Source organism: Vulpes vulpes, chromosome 3 (assembly GCF_048418805.1).
Source record: "Vulpes vulpes isolate BD-2025 chromosome 3, VulVul3, whole genome shotgun sequence".
Taxonomy (NCBI): Eukaryota; Metazoa; Chordata; class Mammalia; order Carnivora; family Canidae; genus Vulpes; species Vulpes vulpes.
The window spans coordinates 55,828,543-55,855,384 of NC_132782.1; the positions used below are offsets into that span (position 1 = coordinate 55,828,543).

At 42.4% G+C, this 26,842-nt stretch overlaps 1 protein-coding gene, 1 long non-coding RNA gene and 1 pseudogene across 2 annotated transcripts in view; all 3 read left to right on the forward strand.

Moving 5' to 3' along the window:
• C3H3orf70 (chromosome 3 C3orf70 homolog) overlaps positions 1–17,382 on the forward strand; it is a 79,728-nt gene extending 62,346 nt beyond the window's left edge. Inside the window, exon 2 of the mRNA XM_026007305.2 lies at positions 12,400–17,382. Coding sequence (XP_025863090.2) covers positions 12,400–12,956 — 557 coding nt within the window. The 3' untranslated portion in view covers positions 12,957–17,382. The remainder of the gene's footprint in view (positions 1–12,399) is intronic.
• Positions 4,881–4,943, forward strand: LOC112926326 (U4 spliceosomal RNA; annotated as a pseudogene).
• Positions 17,383–21,527: 4,145 nt separating the features above from the next.
• Positions 21,528–24,268, forward strand: LOC140598228 (uncharacterized). Its single transcript, XR_012000437.1, has 2 exons — positions 21,528–22,126; positions 22,876–24,268. It is a non-coding gene; the product is annotated as an uncharacterized lncRNA (long non-coding RNA).
• The last annotated feature ends 2,574 nt before the right edge of the window (positions 24,269–26,842 follow it).

Genomic DNA, 26,842 nt, shown 5'->3' on the forward strand with positions numbered 1-26,842 from the left:
ATAGACATGTTCTCTGCAAAAATAACCTTTAACAAAGATACGTTTTAAAAAGTTCAGTCTGCTGAGTCCCTACTGAGCTCCTGTGCTAAGCAGATATTTCACATGTTTCAAGATCTTATTTCTTTTAGATCAGGTTGACTGGTTAGCATCTTTTTCTTGCGAATTTCTGAACTTTTCATCCCCACATCAATAGATAAATGTGACAGATGTCTTAGACGTTTCCCCTAGCTTTAGTCTGTCAAGAATATCTGTCCAGTGAATTAATGGCTGCTAATAACTTATTTGGGATCTGTAGAACTGTATGCTAGTGGAATGGTAGAAAACTGCACCAGCATCATCATGTTCTAGATCTCCACATTTGCTGCCTCCCTTAGGGAATTTCTTTGTTCTCAAATTTTTTCTAACCACAGTTTTAGAAATCTGCCAAGTTCATGGACTAGGTAACTCAGCCCATACACTAATGATTTTTACACAGAAAGGAAGGAGGCTGAGATGGTCACCTAAAATGCCCGTAAGGTCAAAGCTTGTTATAAAGAAATCAAAGGTAATGACTATTATTATTATCATATCATCCATCTTTAGATATAAAAAAGGTAGTACTCATATAGCTTTTCTTACCTTGTAGTGATCCAGAATCAGCCATTTTCCCATTAATTCCTCTTTCTCTCCATCAGGCTTCTCAGTGTTTTCTTGCACTGCAAAGGATAGAACTTAATACATACTGGCCTGACTAGAGTCTCTGTGTGCTGTCAGCCACCATCTTTTTCTTTCTGAACATCCAGTTTTCATGTTCCCTCTTTTTTTTAAAAAAAAAGATTTTTTATTTATGAGTGACAGATAGGCAGAAGCACAGGCAGAGGGAGAAGCAGGCTCCATGCAGGGAGCCTGATTTGGGAGTTGATCCTGGGTCTCCAGGATCATGCCCCAGGCCAAAGGCAGACGCCAAACCGCTGAGCCACCCAGGGATCCATGTTTCCTCTTCCCATCAGTGACTAACCCATCCTTGGGACAAGACTCCCTCAGCCTTCTCTTTTCTAATTTACTGTATTAAATCCAGCTTTACAGAGCAGCTCCAAGTGGATAGTAGGTCTTTCAGATTAAGTGGAAAGACGTAGGCATATTTGCTTCTGCATACGAAACCCTTGTTTGGCCACCAAAAGGGAAATGGAAGCCTGAGAGTTCTCATTCTCTGCCCTTTTAATTTTGTTTAACTATGGATTGTTTTAGCCATACTTACCTATTAGGATGTTTCTGAACTCTCTGGCCCTAGAAGGGGCCCTTTCTTAACTAGAATTGTCTGTGACTACAAGTTTAAGGAATTCCGTTGTGTCAGTTTACTTAGCAGAGGATCCTATTGTATCTAGTCTTCTAAGGCAAGGGAAAGATGTTGTTTTCTTTCTAGATTATCTGGGTGGTGAGACTGGTCTTGGTCATAGGAGAGCCCTCTACTCTAGTCAGGCCAGTCACCCCATGGCTCTGTCCAGTAACCTGTATTTCTTCCACCTCTGGATTCTTGTACAAGGCATGCCACTTTCTTTTGTCCAAGGCTTAACTCTTCTTCACTTTACCTTCCATATTTTCCAAGCCCTTCCAGCCAACTTTCCTCTGAGCTTCTTCACTGTATCTAGTGCAAAACTCACAACTTAGTACTTAACTTTCCTTTTGTGCTGTTTTTGGATGTTTGTGTGACCACACTGGATTTTGGGTGGAGTGTATTTTACATCTCTTCTACTTTGCTCTCATTGTTTACTGGCAGGTATTGGTTAAAATACACAAGAGTTTGTTGCTTCTACCTATCCTTTAAACTGGAAGAATTGGCTTCAGGCAGAACTAAACATGGCTTAAGGAAGTATAAAGCCTTCATTATACCTCTGTTCAGACTGGCTGCTCTGTAAAATGATAAATGTGGCAAACAGCTTTTCTCTTGTTGGTTTATGGCACCTTCAGAAATGCTATATTTAGGGCAGGTCTCACTGTAACACCTGCCCATACTACAGGGTGTCAAAAGTGTGGCTCAGAGCAATGGGCATTGTAGAGGTCTGTTACTAAAGGGCTCTTGCCCAGTCCTGGTTGCTGGGTGGTAGTTCTTCTGCCTCCCCCAGTCTTTTCACCTATTTGTCTTAAGTCAAGATCTGAGTGAGAAGCTGGGAAAGGGATGGTGGCTTAATTGTTGAAGTCTGTCAAGTGCTTTAGATTAGCATTGTCTGTGCCCTACTGTGAGAGGAGCAGATAGAAATGGAAGCACGTAGGAAGGCAAAGCCGGTCATGTTACTCTCTCCTTAAAACTATTCAGTGTCTTTCTAATGTACAAGACAAAATCCTCAATCTTTAACATGGCCACTAGGGCCCTGCATGATCTGGCCTCCATGACTCTCATCTCTTACCGTTCTCCCTCTTGCTCATTATGTTTCAGCCACTCTGGCTCTTCCCCTATTTTGCCTGGTAAATGCTACTCAGTTCTGAGGTGACATGTACCACAGTCATTTTCTCAAAGATGTCTTGCCTGACACCACACCTCCACCCTCCTCTGGTCCGAATCATGCATCCCACATGTAATTTGTAATCACTGATTCTGCTTTTTCTATCACTTTATGCCATTGCTTTTTATGGTTTGTAATTACATATCTTTTTGTGTGATTATTTCTTCAAATATATCCCCCTTCCATAAGGGCAGGGATGCAGTCTGATCTTCTTGCTGTTTTAATGCCATGTCCCTAATTTAAGACCTGGTACACAAGTGACGCTTAATAAATATTAGTTGAGAAGGAGTGACAGCAGATGTAAAAGTGGATTGTAGGGTTTGGGGGATAGGTGATGAAGGTAGGGTGGCAGAGAGCTGTGGTCAGAGAGAAGTTTACGGGCTAAGCTAAATAGGGAAACTGAGTGCCCTTGGGGGATCCTAGAGACTGAGGACGAGGGTGGTCATGGGCTTGGCAGGGCTTGGCTACATGGCAATCTGTGAAGTCTGTAGAGTGGCTTGGAGACTGGTAGGTAGCCCCTGCTTTCTGTAAGTAACACCATAATAGAATCTTTACCATGTGCCAGACACTGAGTTAAAGCTTTTAAAAGGTAGATATTGCTAACCGCTTTTACACTGAAGAAATGTGGAATGTTAACAGTCTCATAAAGGTCAAATAGCTAATAAGTCTCAGAGTTGGGATTCATATCCAGGTGCATTTGATTACCTAGTCCTTGCCTTTAACCCCAGGATCTGTCACCTTCCTAGCATGTCTTCCATGTTCCTTCCTTTCCTAAGCCATATGATGTTAGATCAGAATATCATGCGTGAAAATCCATGAGCCTCCTCTGAACCCTCCTCTCTTCTCTTTTCGGTCTAGTTGTACATCTTTACCAGACTGAATTATTTATAAAGTCCTTCTTGCATTGTTGTTATATGCTTCCCTGGTAACCTTCAGTGCTTTGTTATCATCACCAAAACACGAACCATGGCCTTGCACACTGAGCCCTATCCTCCATCTTCCTTGCAAATTTTATTCTCCTTTGCTCTTTTGGTCAAGCCTATGAACCTAGAGTGCTGACACTTCCAGCTCTGAACTGCTCTGGGGTGGTTCTATGTGCTACTCCCCGGGTCTCTATCTTTTACTAGTCCTGTAAAAGCTGCAATCCTGTTCTGCTGCTTGGTAAATGCCCTTGTATATATTCATATAGTTTTTCTCAGTTCGTACACACACACACACACACACACACACACACACACACATATATGTAAGATTTTATTGGAGGTCGATTTGCCAACATATAGTATAACACCCAGTGCTCATCCCCTCAAGTGCCCTCCTCATTGCCCATCACCCAGTCACCCCATCCCCCCCACGCACCTCCCCTTCCACTACCCCTTGTTCGTTTCCCAGAGTTAGGAGTCTCTCGTGTTTTGTCACCCTCTCTAATTTTTCCCACTCATTTTCCCCTTCTTTCCCCTATAATCTCTTTCACTATCCCTTATATTCCCCATACGAGGGAAACCGTATAATGATGGTCTTTCTCCAATTGACTTACTTCACTCAGCATAATACCCTCCAGTTCCATCCACGTTGAAGCAAATGGTGGGTATGGCTGAGTAATATTCCATTTTATACATAGACCACAGCTTCTTTATCCATTCATCTGTCGATGGACACCAAGGCTCCTTCCACAGTTTGGCTATTGTGAACATTGCTGCTATGAACATTGGGGTGCAGGTGCTCCAGCCTTTCACTGCAATCTGTATCTTTGGGGTAAATTAAATACCCAGTAGTGCAATTGCTGGGTCGTAGGGTAGCTGTATTTTTAACTCTTTGAGGAACCTCCACACAGTTTTCCAGAGTGGCTGCACCAGTTCACATTCCCACCAACAGTGCAAGAGGGTTCCCCTTTCTTCACATCCTCTCCAACATTTGTTTTTTCCTGTCTTGTTAATTTTCACCATTCTCACTGGTGTGTGAGGTGGTATCTTAATGTGGTTTTGATTTGTATTTCCCTGACGGCAAGTGATGCGGAGCATTTTCTCATGTGCTTGTTGGCCATGTGTATGTATTCTTTGGTGAAATTTCTGTTCATGTCTTTTGCCCATTTCATCTTTGGATCGTTTTGTTTCTTTTTGATAAGTTCTTTATAGATCTTTGATACTAGCCCTTTATCTGATACGTCATTTGCAAATATCTTCTTCCATTCTGTAGGTTGTCTTTTAGTTTTGTTGACTGTTTCTTTTGCTGTGCAGAAGGTTTTTATCTTAAGTCCCAATAGTTCATTTTTGCTTTTGTTTCCCTTGCCTTCATAGATGTATCTTGCAAGAAGTTGCTGTGGCCAAGTTCAAAAATGGTGTTGCCTGTGTTCTCTAGGATTTTGATTGATTCTTGTCTCACATTTAGATCTTTCATCCAAGCTTTGCACAGTGGCAGTATCATAGCCAATGAAGTTTATCCGAGGCGCGATTATTGCTAGATCCTTCCTCCATTTTGAGTTTATCTTTGTGTATGGTGTACGAGAATGGTCTGGTTTCATTTTACTGCATGTGGCTGTCCAATTTTCCCAGCATCATTTATTGAAGAGACTGTCCTTTTTCCAGTGAATATTCTTTCCTGCTTTGTCAAATATTAGTTGACTGTAGAGTTGAGGGCCCATTTCTGGGTTCTCTGTTCTGTTCCATTGACCTATGTGTCTGTTTTTTGTGCCAGTACCACACTGTCTTGATGATTACAGCTTTGTTTTACTCAGTTCTTAATTTAATTTTACTTTATTATCTTCTACCCCTACCTCCAGTTTAACTAGGAGCTCCTCAAAGCATGATGACTGCATGGTGTATTTCTATTTCCCCATAGCATCTGATTTAGTAGTATAAACATTGTAGATAGTCAATAAATAGTAGTTAAATGAGTAAATAATCCATGCTCCTGATACTCTGTCTCACTAGTGTTTTGCTTTACATTAATATGTGCTAAAGGTTATCCAGTTTGAAAAACAAAGAAACTATATGATCTTGCATAAAGTTCTGATTGAGGACTTTAACATATTGGGCAGTATATAAACTTTAACGTTCTCCTAGATTGAAGTATAAAAATATGGCATATTGACTGCCAATGGGGCAGGGTGTCAGATAAGGCCACAAAAAATATTGGTTATAGTAAAAAAAAAAAGTATAGATGTATACATAGTAACTATGGTCTTTTGTTTTTAGTTTGTGATATGCTACTCAACTTAGTAAATAATGTATATTGCAGAAATAGCTGACTAAGGATATTTAACATTACTTTCAGTATAATGAATGCCCTTGGGAATCAAATAAACATAATCATGATTCACTATATAAAATCAAAGAACTGAACTGTGGATGCAATTTCCCTTAAGCCACTCATTTTTTTCTAATTATATTTTGCTAAGGCTAATTTTAAAATTACTTTGTATTCCCTGAGAGCAGTGTACTTCATATGTCAAGGGGACACACATTTAATAGTCCTGAAAACTATCTGTTAAAGCAAAAAACTCATTTCCCTCCCAAAGGATCTTTTTTAAGAATCAAAATGCACAATTGTTCTAAAAAATAGTTTAACAAAGTGCATACAATAGCTTAATCGGGCATATAAATTATTTTTTACATTTATCTGGGTTTTCTTTTCCCCTTTCCTTTGTGCTCTAAAACCTAAAGAAAGAAATTCTTTCAAGGAAATAAATCTGCTATGTATTTACACTGTGTTACACATTGGAATATTAGCTGAAGTTAATGGTAGAGAATAACAGTGTAAATAATAAGAGCATTATCTAAACTGTATTAATGAAATAATGAGTACCCTCATAGGGAACAAATATGACCACAAGGTTTGGGTCCTAGAACTGACTTCTGTTGTGTTACATGAGCTTGAGAAAGTAATTAAATATTCTGTTTCTTCTTCCTTTTCTCTTTTTTAAACCAAAGAATCAGAATGAGAACATAAATCTTTCTTAGTATCCCATCAAGGCATTGTTTAAAAAGAATGTACTAATATTATTGCTAAACACTAAAGGGGGAGAACAGTCAAGATAGTTATGAACTCAGACTCCAAAAGAATAGTGGAAGTTACTTATCTTGTGGTCTTGATCAGCCTCTAGTTGAGAAACAGCTGAAAATGTTGAACCAGGTTCCCTAAAAAAGAAACAGGATGTCTGAAAATTATTTTTCACTGTGGATCACAATTGGTTTTTGTGATCTTACTGTTGTTGTATAGTCAGCTTCATTATTGAGAAAATGATTTCAGCTCCCTTGGAAAAGATTCCAGATAAGCTAATGTGTTTGTAACCTATATTTTTATTTTTTGATATTTTTTTAATGGATATTAAGTACTGTAATGAGGTTTAGTATTCACTTCCCTATGGATGAATTTAGTGAATGATTTAGTCATTAGCCAGCTAAGACTGCTTCCCGGGAATATTTTGAGAACAAGCTTAAGGATGTTTTAAGTTCTTAAGAAAAGGCACCAGGGCTCTATGGAAAAATGGCTGATTTCTTGACTGGGGCGTGGAAGTACAAGATAAGCCAGTAACATCCTATGATGCCAGAAAGCAAGAAAGTCTCCAAACAAGGATGGGGGCATGGTGAGAGGACACAGGTGCTCACTTGAAGGAGCCCAGAGTTAAATATGGGACATTTGAGCTGCAAAGTAAATAATGATAGCAGTGGATTATAATCCATAGAATAAAATAAAGACCTATGAATCATGCTTAATTTAAATAATTGAAAAAAATAAATGAAGGTGAAGGAATGGCTCTTGCTTACATAGAATTCTAATTAGTAAATATAGAAGTAATGATAGAAATAGGAAGTAACTGTTGGACAAACACCACAATAGACCAGATACACCTGTGCATGCTTAAGTGAAAGTATGGTGACAAATGGGATCTTTGCACAGTCTCAGAATTCTCTTTTCACAAAGATTCTTAGTGATATAAAGGAAAACTACTAACCTTTCAATTGGAGAAACTTAGATACCACATTAAACAAGTGCTCAAAGTTACCATCATCTGTAATGAGATCAGCAGCATGTTATCTCCTAATAAAATGCATTGAAAAGGGTCCAACATCACTTCTTTGGGGATTTCTCCCCATTGTTTTAAATTATATTTTTTATTTTGAAAAAAATCGTAAAGTCACATGTACATTTACGAAAAATACAGACATTCCATATATCCTTTACCTGCTTTTCCCTAGTGACAGCTATAGTTGTAAAGCAGTTATTCATTTATCATAACCAAGATGTTGATAGTGATGTGGTCAAATTACAGAACATTTCCATCACTACAAGGATTCCTGTTGTTGCTCTTATATAACCTCACTCTTTTTTTTTTTTAAATATTTATTTACCCCAGAGAGAGGGAGAGCATGTGCTTGAGAGCATGTGAGCAGGGGGAGGGGGAAAGGGAGGGAGAGAATCCCAAGCAGACTCCCTGTTGAGTGGGGAGCCCAATGTAGGGCTTGGTCTCACAACCCCAAGATCATGACCTGAGCTGAAGTCAGGAGTTGGAGGCCCAACCAACTTAACCATGCAGGCACCCCAGCCTCACTCTTTTTTAAAATTGGGCTGCTTGTTTTGTTACTGAGTTGTAAGAATTCTTTATATACTCTGAGTCCTATGGAGTTTCCCCTCCAGTCTGTTGATATAGTAAATTATACTGATTTTTTTAGTATTGAAAATTGTGGTAAAATACACATAAAATTTACTGTTGTAACTGTTTTAAAGTGGTATCAACTACATTCATATTGTGGTATAATCATCACCACTGTCCATCTCCAGAACTCTTTTCATCCTATAAAACTGAAATTCTATACCCATTAAACAGCTCTTTGTTCTCTCTTATCCACTGGCCATCACTATTCTGTTTTCTGCCTATGTGAATTCGTCTAATCTAGGTGGCTCATATAAGTCATATCATACATGTAGTATTTGTCTTTTGGTGACTGGCTTAATTCACTTAAGTATTTGTCTTTAAGGGTCATCCATGTTGTAGCATGGATTGCCTTACTCTTTAAACCTGGATAATATTCATTGTATATCTGTTCCACATCTTGTTTTTCCACTGATCTGTCCATAGACAGTTGGGTTGCTTTCACCTTTTGGCTACTGGGAATAATGCTGCTGTGAACATAGTTATGCAACTGCTCTCTTTAAGACCTTGCTTTCATTTCTTTTGGGTATATACCCAGAGGTGAAACTGCTGGATTATATCTAGATTTTTCTTTTACTCTCTCTACTTTCTGTTCTGCAAGTCCTGTCTCTCTCTCAGAATCTTTTCCTTTTAGAGATTTTAAGTTTTAAAAGTTCTCATCTATTTATTTCTTTAAGTAACATAGTAAACCCTTAATTAAAAGGACTGTCCAGAGAACAGAGTATAGTGGTTATTGAATTTCCTGGCTAAGTGGCCAGTTACCCCCTTTGTTTCAGTCCTTGCTTTTGCAGTGTGTTAGTTCATTTTTTTCCCCTTAGTAAGTACAGTATAGCAGACATAATTGAATTTCTCTGATAATTCAGGATCTTGTGATACTTCAGGGCTATCATTACAAACATAGACTCCCAGTATAGTATATCACAAGGCAGAAGTAACTGGGGAGTGGAGCAAAGTACAAACCCTTCTGGACTCTTTACAAAACCAAATCCTTAATAGAGTTTGTTTTCTCCTGATAATTATGTGTTTATAAGAAAAGCAATATAGTATTTATATCATAATTGGTGTTTGAAAGATGTTTACTAAACCTACTTTCTCATCTGGCCATCTTTACTGTTTTTTTATTTTTAATTTTTTTTCATCTTTACTGTTTTTTTTTTTCTTCTGTGCCTTCCTCTTTGCATCTGTATCCCCATGCCACCAGATAATGGGCTGTCATCTTAGCTCAGAGTAAGCATATTTAATAGGTGTAACTTACAGAAGCAGATGGGATCTGGAATGCAGTATTCTGCACATCTTTGTCTCCCAGCTGCATTTCTCTTTTGCTACACTTCAAGGAAGAAAAATAGAGCTTTGGAGAAGACAGGACTAGAGAAAGAAAGACATAGAAGAACTGAGATGAGGAGAAAGAGCAAAGAATTCTTGAAGAAGCACAAAGGAAGAAAAGAGGGTAGGGCCACGTGGGGTAAGTGAGAGTAGGACAGAGTGGTTATAAAAGTCCCATGCTTAATGGAGTCCCTCCTCCTGTGGCTTAAATAAACCCTGAACCCTGTGAGTCTAAGGAAGAACTTCTGTAAACTTCTACGGTTGTGACAAGTGGATAACTAAACCAAAGGTCACTTGGGCCAGAATGAACTTCATGAGCATCCTACTGCAGGCATTTCTTGAGTGCCTGTCATCCACAGCCTCCTGAATTCAACCACCACCAGTCCAGCAACCAAGAATAGAAAAGACCAACCTCCATTCCAGGTGTTTTATTCGCTGCTCTGTGAACATAAGGAGAGTGGTCCCCCAAGTTCTGCAAGTAGTCCCTTCTCTGCCCTTGCAGGATATGTCTTTGTCTTTCTCTTGGGGCTAGAGGATTGGAGGGGAGGCTCAAAGTTCTGCCTTCTTTTCCCCTTCAGCTGATAATGCCTGTGATGCTTGGATGTGGAGGTCCTATTATACCAAACTATTAGTCCTGTTGATTTGAACTTTTCTTGGAAAGTAGTAATGCTATACTGTCTTTACAGATAATAAAGAAATAAAGATAACTGGCATATTTGAGGGGCTCCTGGGTGGCTCAGTTGGTTAAGCATCTGTCGTCAGCTCAGATCATAGTTCCAGAGTCCTGGGATGAGCCCCATGTCACGCTTGCTGCTCATCAGGGAGCTTGCTTCTACCTCTCTCTCTGCCATTCCCCTACTTGTGCTCTCTAGCTCTCTGTCAAATAAATAAAGTCTTTAAAAAAAAGATAACTGGTATATTTGAAACATAGTTCCCCAGGGAGGTGTGATGGGTTCTTCTCACTTGTATTTTTATCAGACCATATTAGGTTTGCATGATATATGTCCAGGCTTCAAAGCAGACCTAGGAACCCAAAGGCTTAACAGTTTTAAATGTACCTGTTCCATGTGTTACTCCAGAATGAAGCTGAATATGTTTTTTGAGGAATCTAATTATAATGAAATTATAACAACTACGCCTACATTTTGTACAATAGGAAACAGAAATAAAAAATATAGGTAGGCTGATTGATTTAATAGATTACTGATGTTGTACTATTTATGGCCTAGTTTGCTGCTCACATTTCTGATCTGATATTACTGTTCTTCCAAAGCCTAAATAAGTTGTTAAAACGTCTAAGGTGGGATCCCTGGGTGGCGCAGCGGTTTGGCGCCTGCCTTTGGCCCAGGGCGCGATCCTGGAGACCCGGGATCGAGTCCCACATCAGGCTCCCGGTGCATGGAGCCTGCTTCTCCCTCCGCCTGTGTCTCTGCCTCTCTCTCTCTCTCTCTGTGACTATCATAAATAAATTTAAAAAAAAATTAAAACATCTAAGGTAGTTTTCCTTACAATGTGATTTCTGTCCTAGAATTTCCAGTGTGACCAAGAAATAAACAGGAGCAGGTGCCATGCACAATGAGTGAGTTGCTTAGAAAGAGACACCCATGAGGCAGTAGTTCTCAGCCAGGGCGATTCTGACCCCTAAGAGTCTATGGCAATATCTGGAGACAGTTTTGATTGTCATAGCCTGCAGAGGAGATGCAGGCTTCTAAATGGGTAGATATCAGGGATGCTGCTAAACACCTTACAGTGTATAGGACAGCCCCCTACAACAAGGAATTATCTGGTCTAAAATAGCAATAGTGCTAAGGTTAAAAAGCACTGTCATAAATATGCAGAAGATACAGTATGTACTGATTGATAATCAACTGTATTAGGAAAAACCCAAGATGGTGCCGACAAGTTGTTGCTGCTTTGTCTGAGTTTTTCAGATTTGGCTTTTTGTTTGTTTGTTTGTTTTATTTCCAAATTTCTATTTTGAAGTTATTTTAGATGTACAGACTCCTCTCTGTTTCCTTAGCACTTGGTACTCAAGAGGCTTGCAAAATGTTGAGTGAAGTAAAAGAGAAAGAAGAAAGAGACACATTAGGAACAAATCTATTTAGGGTTCTCTTCCATGATGAACTATGTGAAACCCTGCTCAGAGCAGAAAGTTTGGAGATAAGCTTCTTGGTTTCCTGGAAACACCTAGTCCGTCACCATTCCTACCCTTGCTTCTGCTGGCTTGGGTTGTTCAGTGCTAGTGGAGTGGTGGCAGGGAGAACATCTCTTTATTGGGCCATGGATGAGCTTGGGTCTTGAAAGAGATCATTTAACACTTTATTACCTTGCCCCAGCCATTGCTGGTAGCTAGACAGCTCTGTAGACCATTACCTATTAAAGTTGTGTGCATATATATATATATATTCTGATTAAAACAGAAACCTAAAATGTGAAAGTTTTCTGTAATCCTGATAATAAATAAATCCTGATATATAAATTGGTATATTGCCCTTCAGTTTTTAAATGTATATATTAACACATATGTTAATACTTAATTATTAAAGATAGAATGGAATTAGAATTTTATAGTATGCTATTTTATAGCATGTTTTTTTACCATACTATATGGTGGACATTTGGTACTATAGTGTGAAGGGTAGAACATTTAAAATTGTCTGTAAAATAAATATTTTAGTGTATACCCACTTCAGAGATATTAGAAAGACATACATTAAAACTTATAGTGTGTTGAGTTTCTTAGATGAAAATACCATAATGTTATTATGTACTATGCTGTATTTTTCATTGATTATAACAATGTTGAACGATTGTTACTGGTTTCTTTTGATGTTAAATTATTTTTAAAACATCTGAGTCCTAAGAAAGAAACTGGTATAGCTACGTTAATGTAGTTTGTGTTATGCTCTTAGAGTTTAACCGCCTTTTTTGTGTTCCCCACAGGTAAATATGTGTATCAGCCTATGACCCCTGTGGAGCAGCTTCCAAGCACTGAGATTCCTGCAAAGCCTCGAGAACCCACAAATACCATTCAGATCTCAGTGTCACTCACTGAACACTTTTTGAAATTTGCATCTGTCTTCCAGCCACCCCTCCCCCCTGACTCACCAAGGTACTGTATGATCTCAGACCTCTTTATCGACAACTATCAGGTTAAATGTATTAATGGGAAGATGTGTTATGTGCAGAAGCAGCCAGCGCCGCATTCCCACAAAATGAGCCCTGAGGAGGTCTCTGCACACGATGCCTTAATTTCAAGAGAGAGCAATACACCAAAAATAGATCACTGCTCTTCTCCCTCGAGTTCTGAGGACTCCGGGATCAATGCGATCGGGGCTCACTATGTGGAATCGTGTGATGAGGACACAGAAGAAGGAGCAGAACTGAGTTCAGAGGAAGATTACAGTCCAGAGAGCAGCTGGGAGCCGGATGAGTGCACCCTTCTCTCCCCCTCGCAGTCTGATCTGGAAGTGATTGAGACAATAGAAACCACCGTGTGAGAGTCGAAGCAGGAAGCCATGGCCTCTGATCCATGCTGAGCTTTTGTACTTTTGTCTGATGGATCCTTTTTCCAATGCAGTTGGTATTTTCTACCCCTCTCTAACAACCATCTGCTGATTAGCATCACTCTTACTTTAGTCTTATAACTGAGACATTCTTTTTCTTATAAATGGTTTTCTTTTGTATCTCGACTTATTTTCTATGTAGCATCTGGTGTCATGAATTGTGACCCAGCCTTAATTTCACGGGGAACTTCGAAAGCAATGACGTGATGATGGCAGAGTATCATGGATCAGGTTGAGGAGCTACCCCGGAGTGAAGGAGGCAGTGAAGGAGCCAGTTCTTCACACACACACACACACACACACACACACACACACAGCCCTCTAGGCCTTCCTCTTGAGTGCTGACAGGGATCCTTCCCCTGCTAGGGTCATACAGGAATCAGCTCATGAGAGGGGAACAGAGCGGGCACCAGTAGGTGCCATTCTGTCCCTTTTCCCTTCTTCCCACCACCTGCATGGGTCTGGGCCACTGTTGCCTCGGCTTACTTTTGGAGGTTCCCGAAGACCCCGTTCAACGCCTAGTTATGGCCATTGGTCGCATACTGTGCATGATCTGGGGTGGAGCTAGACCTTCACTGAAGAAGACCTGACAGCTGCAGTTTCATGTTCAGTCCAGCTTTAGCTGAGTGCCTCCACTCTGCAGGGTGCAGCATGGGCATGCAGACTGAATGAGCCCTGACTCCTGACAGGAAGGGGTCCACGGTCCAACAGAGGACTGGGCCAACGCATGCAGGTCACGGGATCCAGAGTGCTCTGGGGACCCAGGGCAAGGAGAGAGAGATTAGGCTTGCAGCTGGAGAATGTGTTGCAGCATTCAAGCTAGCCTCTTGGGTGGGTTCCTCAGCATTTCCCTGTTTTCTTAATTGTTCTTCAAATCTGGGGAAAACTTTTAGGATGTTATATAGGTATTATATTTAGGAGGCAGCCACATCTGATGTCTTAAGAAAAAAAAATCAATAATAGTTTAGTTAGCATGGAAATGCTAAAGACAGCAGTCCTTTAGGGATTAGGAATGAATCTAATAGGTTTGATTAATTCTGCTTCGTTTGGTTGTATGAAGCATTAGAATGGCTTAGGTGAGAAAATGGAGTAGAATTCAGTATGATGCATGGATTTTTTAATGCAAATGCAAAAGCAGTTGAAATAGTGTGCTGCTAAGTCAGGAGAAAATATTTTGTGTAATATTCACTTTACTACAGTAATAGTCATAGTCTGTTGTACATGTTCTCTTTTCTCTCACAAAATAGTGAATAACACTTTCTTATTTAGCTCTCTTCAGAATTCTCCTAATTTGCATTTATATAAGGTGTTTTTGTGTGAGTTGCTTATCTGCCATTTCTCCAAATCTGCCTTCTGTGAGGCGTAGTTAAGAATCCAGGAAGTTTAAAATATGGCCCTAATGAAACTAGAACTATCAAAGGTGGGGATAGAGAAATATTTCTTATATCTTAACCATGAGCATGCTCTTGTGGCATTATCTCATGCTCTGTCCTCATTTTTGCACATTTCTTCTTGTCACGTTAGTTTGTGTTTTAAGAAATAAGAAGAGGCCCATTGTGTTCTTGCCTGAAGCCTCCATTTGGCATCCTTCACAAATCACTGTAGGCAGAGTCTGCTTTCTTAGTTGTATCTGTAGTTCTAAAGTGATTTCTAAGCACTCCGTTAGGTGTAGGTGCCCAAAACATCCCTAGGGTTTAGAAAGCAGAGGATGCATATTCCTTTGAAAACAGTGTTAGTTAAAACTTCCTATGCTAGATGAGAATGCAGCATAAAGTTCCTGCTACCAAAACTTAAAGAGTCAACTAGTCTAACCAGGAAGGTGGTGAGAGGGGCTCCAGAACAGCAGGGTACAGGAAAGGGCAGGTGGAGGCAGGGCTGGGGAGAGGGGCTTCCCTGGCCCAGATGGCTGGGGGACAGACATCTGATGGGCCTGCCCGAGTCCTCAGTGCCTCCCATGGTGGAGTAGCCAGCTGAAGGGGAGGGCATGAAGCCCAATCCTTTGAGTCGAGCAGTGTAGCCAGCCGCTGTGTACTCAGGGTTGTAGCAGCAACATCAAGTTGTGTGTACCTGCCCTGGCGGGGGGGGGGTGGGGTGGGGGGGGTGGGGGAAGCTAACTGAAGCCCCCCGGGGGGCCAGATGGAAGGTATTCTTTCTCTACACCTTTCCTATCAGTTCTAAACTCTGGGCGCACATTCCCCTTCATTAAACTGATTGGAGTCAACCACCAGGTCTCCAAAGCCATGGAAATATGTGGTCACAGGGCTGTGACCTGAAGCTGGCTGTGTCAGGGCCGGAGCCTTTATCAGTAACATCTATGACTTTGGCCTAGGTTCCTCTTTTTTAAACTCCTGAACTGCCAGATTACCCATGATTTTAATGGAATTTTTGGATTTAATAATGGTTGATAATCACTTTAAATATTTGCACAATCTCTTTGTAATTAAAACTCACTAAGCTTCACTTGCTACTATTTTATAGAATTGGAGATACTCCATTGGATTCTAAATATCAGATGCTCCTGGATCTCAAAATAGCCTTTTCTAAACAAGCACAAGCAAGAATTTCTTTGTCCTGGCACTGTTAATAATTCTCTGAAAATCATATATATGATTGAACCAGAATTTTCTTTTTGCTTGCATTCCAAAAACAACTGATAAGGATATAAAAATGTATATTTACAACTTAAATTCTAGGCCTATCTGTTATATATTATATAAAGGAATTTCTCTGTAAACCTGATATTATATTGCTCATTTGTATAAGCATATTTATAGGCACTTTAGAAAATGTTTAGACTGCGATGTGTATTATAGACCTCAAACACAGTCATGTTAAGTAGTGTTTTGGTTAATACTTATACATGAAAACTTTATAGTGTAAGTTTGCTCACTGAGAGCAAAGTGTTGGGTTGTGTGGATGGAGAAACTGCTTTTGGGGGTTTTGATGTAAACCTGGCACACCATTCCCACTACCTGAAAGTTGGTGTAAAGGCTGTTAGGTGGAAGATGCAAAGTAAGTCCTGTATGGAATTTAGCTTTCTTATCAAACCAATATTTATTTTAGAATTTTGAAGTTTCAAATATGCTCATAACTTTTATGAGAAAAGACAAAACAATTAAAATGCTTTTGTGGTTAAAACTATTTGGTACATTAACAAATATGGCTTTACAGTCAAATTAGGTATTTTTTTACCTTGTAATTTTTAAGAATTGAAGAATTTGAGGAAAACCCTGGAGAAAAATCAGTTTTTTTCCTAGAAGAGGAAGACATGTACTTCAAGGTAATACAAAACCAAAACAAATGAAACCACCTAAACCAGAACAAAACCATGAAGTGGTTGTCCTGAAGAACCTTTCGATTTGATCTAGGATTTGATACTGTTTTAGGGCTGGTGGTTTTATTTTTTAACCTCCACTTCCTGGCCTATTTGAAACCATTCTCTTGGGATTAATCATAACAAACTCCTTTTATACAAATTTCTCTATTTGGGTAACAGGACACCACCTATTTTAGAAAGCTGTCAAAATACCCAGATATGTTTGGCACTATAAATACTGCCAGGCAAGGAAAAAAAAAAAGCACAAGTTAAACTAATATTTATACGTTAGCTCTTGATTTTTTTTCCATCTTGACTGCAAAGTTGTATTGACATGTTTTGGCTTTTTACAGGTGGGAAATATTTTAACGGTTTTCTGTCCTACTCCCATCTCCAGACAGGAGGTGGGAGCCAGAGCTGAGGAGGCCAGTTGCATTTTAGGCTTTTTGGTAAACAATATGTGCCTCTTGCCACTGGGGAGAAGGCAGAGGGTAAGAAGTAGGAGTTCTACTGGCTCTATTGTTGCTGTGAATTCCAGGGATGTCAGTATTTCTCACCTCCAAACAGAAGTATAAGGGCACTTCTCAGAATTAATTTTGGAACTATTTACCTTTTAAAAATGTTATGTCACTGCTCCCTTTCATTACTCTGGGGCATGGAGAGTTGACTGTACTGCGTGTGAAAGGGCCATGCTTCTGTTAGTGCTTTGAGTTCTTTGGGTTCTGTTTAGACTGAAGCAGTGCTCTTAGTATGAACAGGTTCTGAAAGCAAATCATCACTAGAGGCTTTAATACTGAGCTTCCATATCATTGTGTCCACATTCACTTTTTAAGGCTGTTCATACCTTGCAATATTCAGTTACTGTGCTATGCTAGTTTTTGCACCTGTCTGCTTTAAAGTTTTAAGCACAATGTTGACCCTTCTGTAATTTCCTAAAATTATATTGTTTTCCTACAGACAGCTCAACTTTCCTTTGTGTAGAATACTTTAGGAAAATACTTACTTGTAAAATAAATGTAATTTTTTCTTTTGTACCAGCACAAATCTGATATTTTGGAGTTTGGAATATTCTCTCCCCCTGCTTTCTCCCTTGGGGAGCTTCCGTCTGGTTTAAGTAACACGTTGTGAACTAAACAAAACAAAAACCAAAACCCGCACTTGTGAAATGTGAAACATGAATTGAGTGCTTACTTTGTGCCAGGAAATACGCAGTTTACATCATTATTACACTTAGACTTTACAAGAACTATGAAGCGCAGGTGAGTATTATGACCCATGTTGGTCATACGGTCAACTCACAACAACTCCCAGAACACTTTGTAACAAGAACTTTTTTGTTGTCTACATCATTTTATACTAATAAAACTTAGATTCTCCTAGTCTTTAGTTCAGCAAAGCCACAGCTTTGTATTTGGTTTACACAGGCCATGTGAGACAGTTCTAACCACAGGTCCTTGGGGGTGCAGTCGCTTCATCACCAAGGCACAGGGTCCAGACCTCAGCGTGGCAAATCCAGAGGCTCGATTCTTTAATTCACACCTAAAAAAGAGCAGCTCCTGTGGTTGGATTTCATTGAATAACCTCACTAGAGACTGCTGAATAAATTCACACGTCAGTATTAACAGTGGCATTATCATTTTTTAAAAAGATTTTATTTATTCGTGAGGGACACAGAGAAAGAGAGGCTGAGGGAGAAGCAGGCTCCATGCAGGGAGCCCGACGTGGGACTCCATCCCGGGTCTCCAGGATCACGCCCTGGGCGGAAGGCGGCGCTAAACCCCTCAGCCACCCAGGCTGCCGGCATTATTATTACTAATTCTAGCCAAGCTTCCTGCTTTCTGCAGGCAAACCTCACAGCAACCCTGAGGGAGATTTCGGCCCTGCACTCCATGGATCGGGAAAAAGTGCTCAGGGAGTGAATATTTTCGCCCCAAGTGGCACAGCTTGGTAGGAGTCAGACTTGAACCAGGCAGGTACCTTGGCCCTAGACCTCACGTTCTGGGCCCTCTGCCTAAGTCGCTGGCTCTGTAGACCTTTCCCCACCTCAGGGTGGCTGGAAGCTGAGTCAGGAGGCCGCTAGGGAACCTGGGAGCAGAGGGGAGGGTGTGCCGGCCTCTAACCAGCCAACACCTCCCGGCGGGCTGAGGCCGGGCCTCGGTGGGCTGCTCCCCGGCAGGGTGGGAGAAACGCCAAGGGCCTGCCTTCCTCTCTCCCTTCCCTGTGCTCCACAGACCACGTCCCAGCACAGACGTACACCGTCTTGCTGCAGATACGTCAGTGCTTTGGGCTGTTGCTTCCGTGTGCAATCACGTCTTGCCAGGAGTCCAGGCTACCGTGCCTGCCTCCACATAAGGCGACTTGTCTTAAAATGACTTTTGCCGACAGCCAATCTCATCTTCTGTGTGTGGATTTTACTCACTTAACTCTACGTAATTGTATTGCCAGGTTCTCCAAGGCATCTCATTGTAGCCTCTTGCAAGTGCTGACTACATACACTTTTATTCTGCAATAAACTTTAATTTAGCGTCTTGTCCTCATTACATTTCAATCACTGCAAACTAGTAATGCCTTTAACCCTTGCCGTGCAGCCCCAGATCTGCGCCGACTGAAGGGAGTAAGGCAGGACCTTGGGACTCAGGCTCCTTGGGTTCAAGGAGGTGCAGTCAGAGGTCAGATGGATTTCTCAGGAACCAGGCAAATACGGAAGCTGATGGAAGTGAAAAGCAGGGCAAAGCAAACATGCCAGGTATTAGTGGTGCTTTTCTGTTTGCTTTTTTGAATTTTCCTAGTTCTCTAAAATGAATTGGTACTATTTTTATAATCATAAACCCAGTAAATTATTTTGAAGATGATGAGTCCTAGGACAGTGAGTGCAGGCGGAGCATTGGCTGGGTGTGTAGGATGGAAGTGGAGAGCCCACAAGTCTGGGCAGTGACTCACCTGCTAAAGGCATCTGCTGGATGAGACTAAAGGGTGGACAGGGGACTGTGTATCCTTGAGCTATCCCGCCCCACTGAGCACTGACCCCATTCCAGGCCTCCAACCGTGCATGGAAAGTTCTTGCACCTGTGGGTTGGAGAAAGAGGAGAGGATTTGATTCTTACTGTCTTTCTCAGTCCCCAGCCTGAAGCCCTGCATGTGAATTTGGAGACAGGAGATCAGAAGCCTTGGGCTCGGGTGGGATACCCTAGCCCTCTGTATCACCTGGCATCAGACCCCAGATGATTTATCCCAAGAAAGAGATCTGGAGTGTTGCTGTGAGATGATGACCACGCAGCACTGTGAAGTAAGCAAAGGCATGCAGTGTCTGAATGGGGACGTGACCAGGCGTTTTCCCAGATGTCACCCTATCATCCACACCTGTGACTCTGCGTGAGAGGTGGGAGACGATGATTCCGTGAGTTTATGGCTGAAGCAACCAGTAGCTGAGTCGACTATAGAGGCAGGTAAGTTAGTCGTCCATGGCAGGTTAAGTAGCAGAGCCAGGGCTCCAAGTGTCCGCTGAGCTTCCAAATCCAGTTGGTGTGACTCCCTCATTTGTTGAGCCTGTGCAGTCAAGCCCTGTTCTCGTGTTTAGGCCTCTTCCCTCTGCTCTCCCTCACCTGTCTGTCTCCTTCCCCCACCTGAGGCTCTGCGGTTGTGCATGGCACCCAGGCCCCCCACAGTCCATCTGGACCAGCCCTGGCTCTAATGGAGGGATCAGCAGGCCACAGTTCAGCCCTCGGGCCTCCCCTGATGGTGCTCTTGTTGCCGAGGCGCTCCGGTTTTGTGCCCAGGTTGGCTGGACCTGGGCCTGTGTCTGGACTGGGACCCTGGACACTGCCTTGTGCTCAGGTGTGGCCCTGGATCTCGGAACTCTGTTGGGAATGGCCTCAAATAGTAGCACTTTTGTTATCAGCTGCCTCTGCTTTCTCCCCTTCCCAGCCCTGTCGGGTGGGGCCTTTCGTGCCAACTGCGTAGCCTTCTGTCATCCCCTGTTATGGACTTGCCTCTTTGGACCAGTTTATTTCAGGGGACCGTGTAGACCCTGACTCTGATTACCTGGTCATGAACATCTGATACCTGAGGGCTGAGATACTCCCTCATGTTTAGAACCTGCCTGTGTGAACTATGATGCCAAAATTCACAAAGCAAATGTAAGCACATCCACGTATCTATAGAATGGCCTTAAAAAGCCATTGCAGTCTATCCATGGTACTGTTCTAGGAGGTCACACAGGCCAGGAGCTTTGGGGAAGACCCCGGGTGGGGCGACTGCTCTGTGTATGGAGGGGGTGCTCACTGAGGCCTGGGTGGGGTTGCACAGGGATCCATACAGCCTGTTCAACCTGGGAATCTGGAATAGAGAGTTGACTCTAGCATGATTTAGGGGCTGTACCGAGTGTATGGAGAAGACTGAGGATTTGGGTTCTCTAAGGTAAATGTGGGACCCTCAGTGAGCAATCTTTGGATAGGTCACAGAGGTCAGTGTAAGATCAGTGGGTCTAACTGGAATTTGCTGGGTGTCCTTTTAGATTACGGGGGGTCCCAAAGGGATCAGTTCTACCCCCAAAGAATTTATTTTCATCCCATAATCAACATATTCAAGAGGCAGAGAGGCTGTGAATTCGTGGAGCTGCCATATGTTCCCTGAATCAAACAGGAAGTCACTCAGCCCCATGTTATGTCTGATACAGCCACTCCAAAAGGGAATAATGGGGTCACAGGTCAGCAAAGGGGAACATGAACCAAGGAATCATCATCTCAGGTGGAGGTGAGGGTGTGGTGTGGGAATCTTGAAGGGTGATGAGCTAATACATCCTCCTAGAGAGAAGAGCCTGGGTTGGGCAAACCATGAGATCTCAGAGCATGGCACCCACTCCCCCGTCTCCCCCATCAAATCCTGACCTTTGAGATGGATGTGGTGCAGAGTTCTGAGGGGACATGTCCGGTAGAAATGGGGGCCACTGGGCTAGTCAGTTTTGGAGAAGTGCCCCAGTGCGAAGCTGAGGCCCAGCCCCGCCAACAGCTCAGTAAGCAGATCCTGTCAGCCGCCTGAGCTAAGCAGCTAGCCGTGGCTGGGGCAAGAGGCAGATATCGGGCTTGTGCTCCAAAAGTCGAGCTCAGGAAGGGACGGTGCAAGGGGGGTGTGCATCTTACCCATCCCATTGTCCCCCCGAGCGGTAGACATTGATTCATTCATGCCGGCAGGTAGAAGGTGTCCAGTAGACCTACCCTTGGACCCTGCAAAGTCATTCCTAGGCTTACACCCGACAGAACTGCATACATGTGTTCACCGCGAGACCGGGAGAAGAGTGGTAAGGCCCGTACGGGAGACAGCCTAAGTGCCCATTAACACCGTGGATAAATCACGGGTTAGTCCTCTGATAGACTGGCTGCTGGTCCGGAGGAGGAGACAGAGATGATCTCCAACATAACCGGAGGCAAAGAAGCTACTTCCCAAAGCGCGCGGCGTACCCTGTTTATATGAAGGTCAGAACTGCCAGTACAAGGATGGCGGGAACCTAGGGCGCGTGCTGAACAGAACTCAGGGGACCTCTGAGGGGCTGGTCGTTTCTACCTGCCGGATCTGGGTGCTGCTTACACCCCGATGTCTTCACTGAGTTAACCCAGCTGTACACATAGGGTTTGTGAACATTTCTGTCCATAGAAAAGGCATTTTGAAGAAAACCTGGTGATACCTGCTACATTTTAAGCACCGTGCTAACGAGCACACCGGAGTCTACCGAATGCGATTCTGCTCTCAGGTGACCGCAACAGACAGGAAACCACCCACGAGTGGACAAAAGGTGAGTCAAACTGCCACCTCCCTCAAGGAGCTGTGCAAGGCTTCATAGAGTAGCCGCGTGTGGAGGGGGCTGGTGGCCGACAGAGGGGCCCCGGGATGAAACCCGATGAGCCAGGGCTGCCCTCTGGAAGCTCTGGGCGCTCCGGCTGGACCTGGGGTTGGCGTGGGCTGCCCAGAGGACAATACCCGAAGCGGCCTTCCCCGAGTCTTTGGGCACGTCAAAGGTGTCTGATTCTGGAGATGCGCCTTTGGAAAAACATTTTCAGCAGGCGGAGCTGAGTGGAAACATACTGTTTCTAAAAGGATCCCCAAAGCTCTGAATTATTTATTCACTAAAGCATTCATCATTGATGAGGCCCCTGTTGGCTTTCCTCTTCCACAAACACCTTCCCTCCCCCTCACCGCAGAAGGTTCTGGTTTGGCGGTGTTATCTTTGGAAAGCATCTTCCCACCCATCACTTGGACCTTTGCTAGAGATGGAGCAGATTGCTTTTATTTTTATTTTTCAGAAAAGCAAACAGCCTTCCTCAGCTCATGTGTGGGCCAGTGGTGGGTCTGGGCCTAGAACCCCGGGCTCCTGACTGGCAACCCGGCGCTCTTTCCAGCAGTCCATTCTACTCTTTGTGGAGAACTGGGCGTCGGGAGGAGGGGTGCAAACACGGTGGGCAGGGGGTGTGCAGCTGAAGCCGGGAGATGAGAGGAACCGTCCTCAGGGGGGCCACGGGGTACTCTGATTCCTCTGTTCACCAGGTGTAAGGAAGGACAGAGCTGTAACCGGTACTGCCCTGCCGACCAACCAGAATCACTCTGCTCCCCCAAGGCCTTGGTGTCCTTTCAGAGGACCGTCTCCCCTCCCTCCCAGGGGCAGCGTGAGAAGACCTGCTTCAGACCAAGTACCTGCCCTCCCCAAATGGCACCGAAGGGTCTATGGAAACGTCTTCCCCAGGCCCTTTACCACCCGTCACAGCCACCGGGTGAGCATAGGGCCTAGCAGAGCAGCTGGAGCCCAGCCCTGGGGCCCGAGCGGGGGCGGGGGGGGGCACTTGCAGCTGTCCGCTCCTTGATCCTGGGAGCTCTCCCACTCCCCTCCGTGAGCTCCGTGGAGATGTCAGCAAAACTGCTGCTGTTGCTGAGTCTAGAAATATTTCCAGACAAATATTTGTCCCAAAGGAACTGCTTTGGAGCAGGACCTGACATCACTGCAGAGTAGAACATCTGCTCAGTGCCATGAGAGAGGACAGGGATGGTGGCTTCCAGATGGCAGGGACTGGGGCTCAGCTCAGGCCTGCCACGTCCTCACTGCCAAGTGCCACCGAGCACTCCGAGTCCTTTCTCGTCTACCCTTAGGTGAGACAAGAAGGCTCTTCAAATCCAATCCAGGGTGTGCTCTTCGGAAGGCATGACCTGAATATAAAGATGCTGTAATTTATTCCGTGGTATGGTGACTCGAGTGAAAAATTAAAGACTCAAGGACTGATAAAATAGCTCAGGGGCTGAAGAAGGATAATTTGTTGTTTGCTGGGCCTGATTTGAACACAGGTTCACAGGTTGAAACAGGTTCTGATATTCAGAATAGCTTGTGCTCTTTAGACTCTAAAATGAAGAAGGGCAATCATCAAATTTTGCTTTGAGAATATCAAGTGCCTTTGGCTGTAATTTTAGGCCAGGCAGCATCTGATATTTAATTTGAGCAGGGAACATTACTAGCTCTGGAATCACAGTTCTGAGTTCAAATCCCTGATCTACCACTTAAAATATATACATATAAAAACATACATATGTTTCAGGTGTACAGCTTTATAATTCAACATCTGTCTGCACTACAAAGTGGTCACCACCATCCTTCACCAAACAGTTGATCCCTTCACCCATTCACTCATTTTCTCACCCTTCTACCCCCTTCCCCTCTGGTAACCACTAGTCTCTTCTTTGTATCTAGGAGTTTGTTTTGTTTGTTCATTTGCTTTTTTTTTTTTTAAGATTCCATATTTGAATGAAATTATACTGTATTTGTCTTTTTCTGATTTATTTCACGTAGCATAATACCCCAAAATTCCATCCATGTTGTTGTAAATGGCAAGGTCTCATTCTTTTTTGTGGCTGAGTAATTCCACTTTATAAATACACTACGTCTTTATCCATTCATCTATCAGTGGAGATCTCGGTTGTTTCCTTATCTTAGTTACTATAAAGAATGCTGAAATGGATACAAGGATGCATATATCTTTTTGAATTAGTATTTTCATATTCTTTGGATAAATACCCAGGAGTAGAATTACTGGATCATATGGGATTTCTAATCTTAATTTTTTGAGGAATAAACATGCTGTTTTCTGTAGTGGCTGCACCAATTTACATTTCCACCAACAGCGTATAAGGGGTCCCTTTTCTCTACATCCTTTCCAACAAGTCTTAAGGAATATATCACTGTGGTTTGTTTTGCATTTTCCTAATAACTGGTGCTATTTTGACTACCTTTTCATGTGCTTGTTGACAATCTGTATGTTCTCTTGGAGAAATGTCCACAGAGCCTCAGCCCATTTTTTTAAATCAAGTTTTGTTGTTGTTATTGTTGTTGAGTTGAATAAGTTCCTTGTATAGTTTGGATATTAACCCCTTATTGGATATATGGTTTACAAATTATTTCCCCATTCAGTAGGTTGCCTTTTTGTTTCGATGATGGTTTCAGTTGCTGTGCAGAAACTTTTTTGTTTGATGTAGTCCCATATGGTATTTCTGCTTTTGTTTCCTTTGCCTTTGGCGTCAGATCCACAAAGATATTGCTAAGACCAATATCAAGGAGTTTATGCCTAAGTTTTCTTCTAGGAATTTTATGGTTTGGGGTATTAAGTTCAAGTCTTCAGTCTATTTTGAGTTAATTTTTGTGAATAGTGCAAAATAGTCATTTAGTTTCATTCTTTTGCATGTAGCTGTCCAGCACCATTTATTGAAGAGACTATTCTTTCTCCATTGTGTATTCTTGGATCTTTTGTCATAGATTAATTGTCCATATATTTGTGGGTTTCAGTTGTGTTCCATTAATTTGTGTCTGTTTTTGTACCAATGCCATACTGTTTTAATTACTCTAGTTTTGTGGTATAATGTGAAATCAGAGAGCATGGTATCTAAGGCTTTGTTATTCTTTCTCAAGATTGCTTTGGCTATTTGGGATCTTTTGTGGTTCCATGAAAATTGTAGAATGATTTGTTCTAGTTCTGTGGAATATGCCACTGGTGTTTTGATAGGTATTGCATTGAATCCGCAGGTTGCTTTGGGTAGTATGGACATTTTAACAATATTAATTCTCCCAATTCATGAGCATGGAATATCTTTCCATTTGTCTTCTTCAGTTTCTTTTTTTCTTTTTTTTATTTAAAGATTTTATTTATTTATTCATGAGAGATACAGGGAGAGAGAGAAGCAGAGACACAGGCAGAGGGAGAAGCAGACTCCATGCAGGGAGCCTGATGTGGGACTTGATCCCAGGTCTCCAGGATCGTGCCCCAGGCGAAAGGTAGGCGCCAAACCGCTGCGCCACCCAGGGATCCCGGTAATAAATTTTTAAATGTTTGGTAGAATTCACCAGTTAAGCCATCCAAGCCCAGACTTTTTTTTTTTTTTTAAGATTTTATTTTTTTGGGCAGCCCGGGTGGCTCAGCGGTTTAGCACCTGCTTTCAGCCCAGGGTGTGATCCTGGAGACCCGGGATCGAGTCCCACATCAGGCTCCCTGCATGGAGCCTGCTTCTCCCTCTGCCTGTGTCTCTGCCCCCCTCTCTCTCTCTGTGTCTCTCATGAATAAATAAATAAAATCTTTAAAAAAAAGATTTTATTTATTTGAGAGAGCGCGTGCATGCACGAGAGCACATGAGCATGAGAAGGGGTGAGGGGCAGAAGGAGAAGTGGGATGCAGGACTTGATCCCATGAGCCAAAGACAGATGCTTAACCGACTGAGCCACCCAGGTGCTCCCAGACTTTTTGTTTAAATTTGAGGTTTCTGGGATCCCTGGGTGGCGCAGCGGTTTGGTGCCTGCCTTTGGCCCAGGGCCCGATCCTGGAGACCCGGGATTGAGTCCCACGTCGGGCTCCCGGTGCATGGAGCCTGCTTCTCCCTCTGCCTGTGTCTCTGCCTCTCTCTCTCTCTGTGTGTGTGACTATCATAAATTAAAAAAATAAAATAAAATAAAAATAAGTAAGTAAGTAAATAAATAAATAAATAAATAAATAAATAAATAAATAAATTTGAGGTTTCTGATCACTCTTTCAGTCTGCTAATAGTAATTGGACTATTTAGATTTTGTTTCTTCATAATTCAGACTTAGAAGATTGTATGTTTCTAGAAATTTATCCATTTCCTCTAGGTTGTCCAGTTTGTTGGCATATAATTGTTGACAGTAGTATTTCTGTGGTATTGATTTGTAACTTCTCTTTCAGTCTTGATTTTATTGGAGTCCTCTTTTTTCCCCTTGGGTTGTCTGGCTAAGGGTTTGTTGATTTTGTTTATCTTTTAAAAGAATTAGCTCTTAGTTTCATTTATCTTTTCTGTTGTCCTTTTAGTTTTTATTTCCATTCTGATCTTTATTATTTCCTTCCTTTTACTAATATTGGATTTTGTTCTTTTTGTAGTTCTTTTAGGTGTAAAGTTAAGAGATTTTTCTTGTTTTTTTGAGGTAGGCCTGTATTGTATGAACTCCCCTCTTAGAACCGCTTTTGCTGCA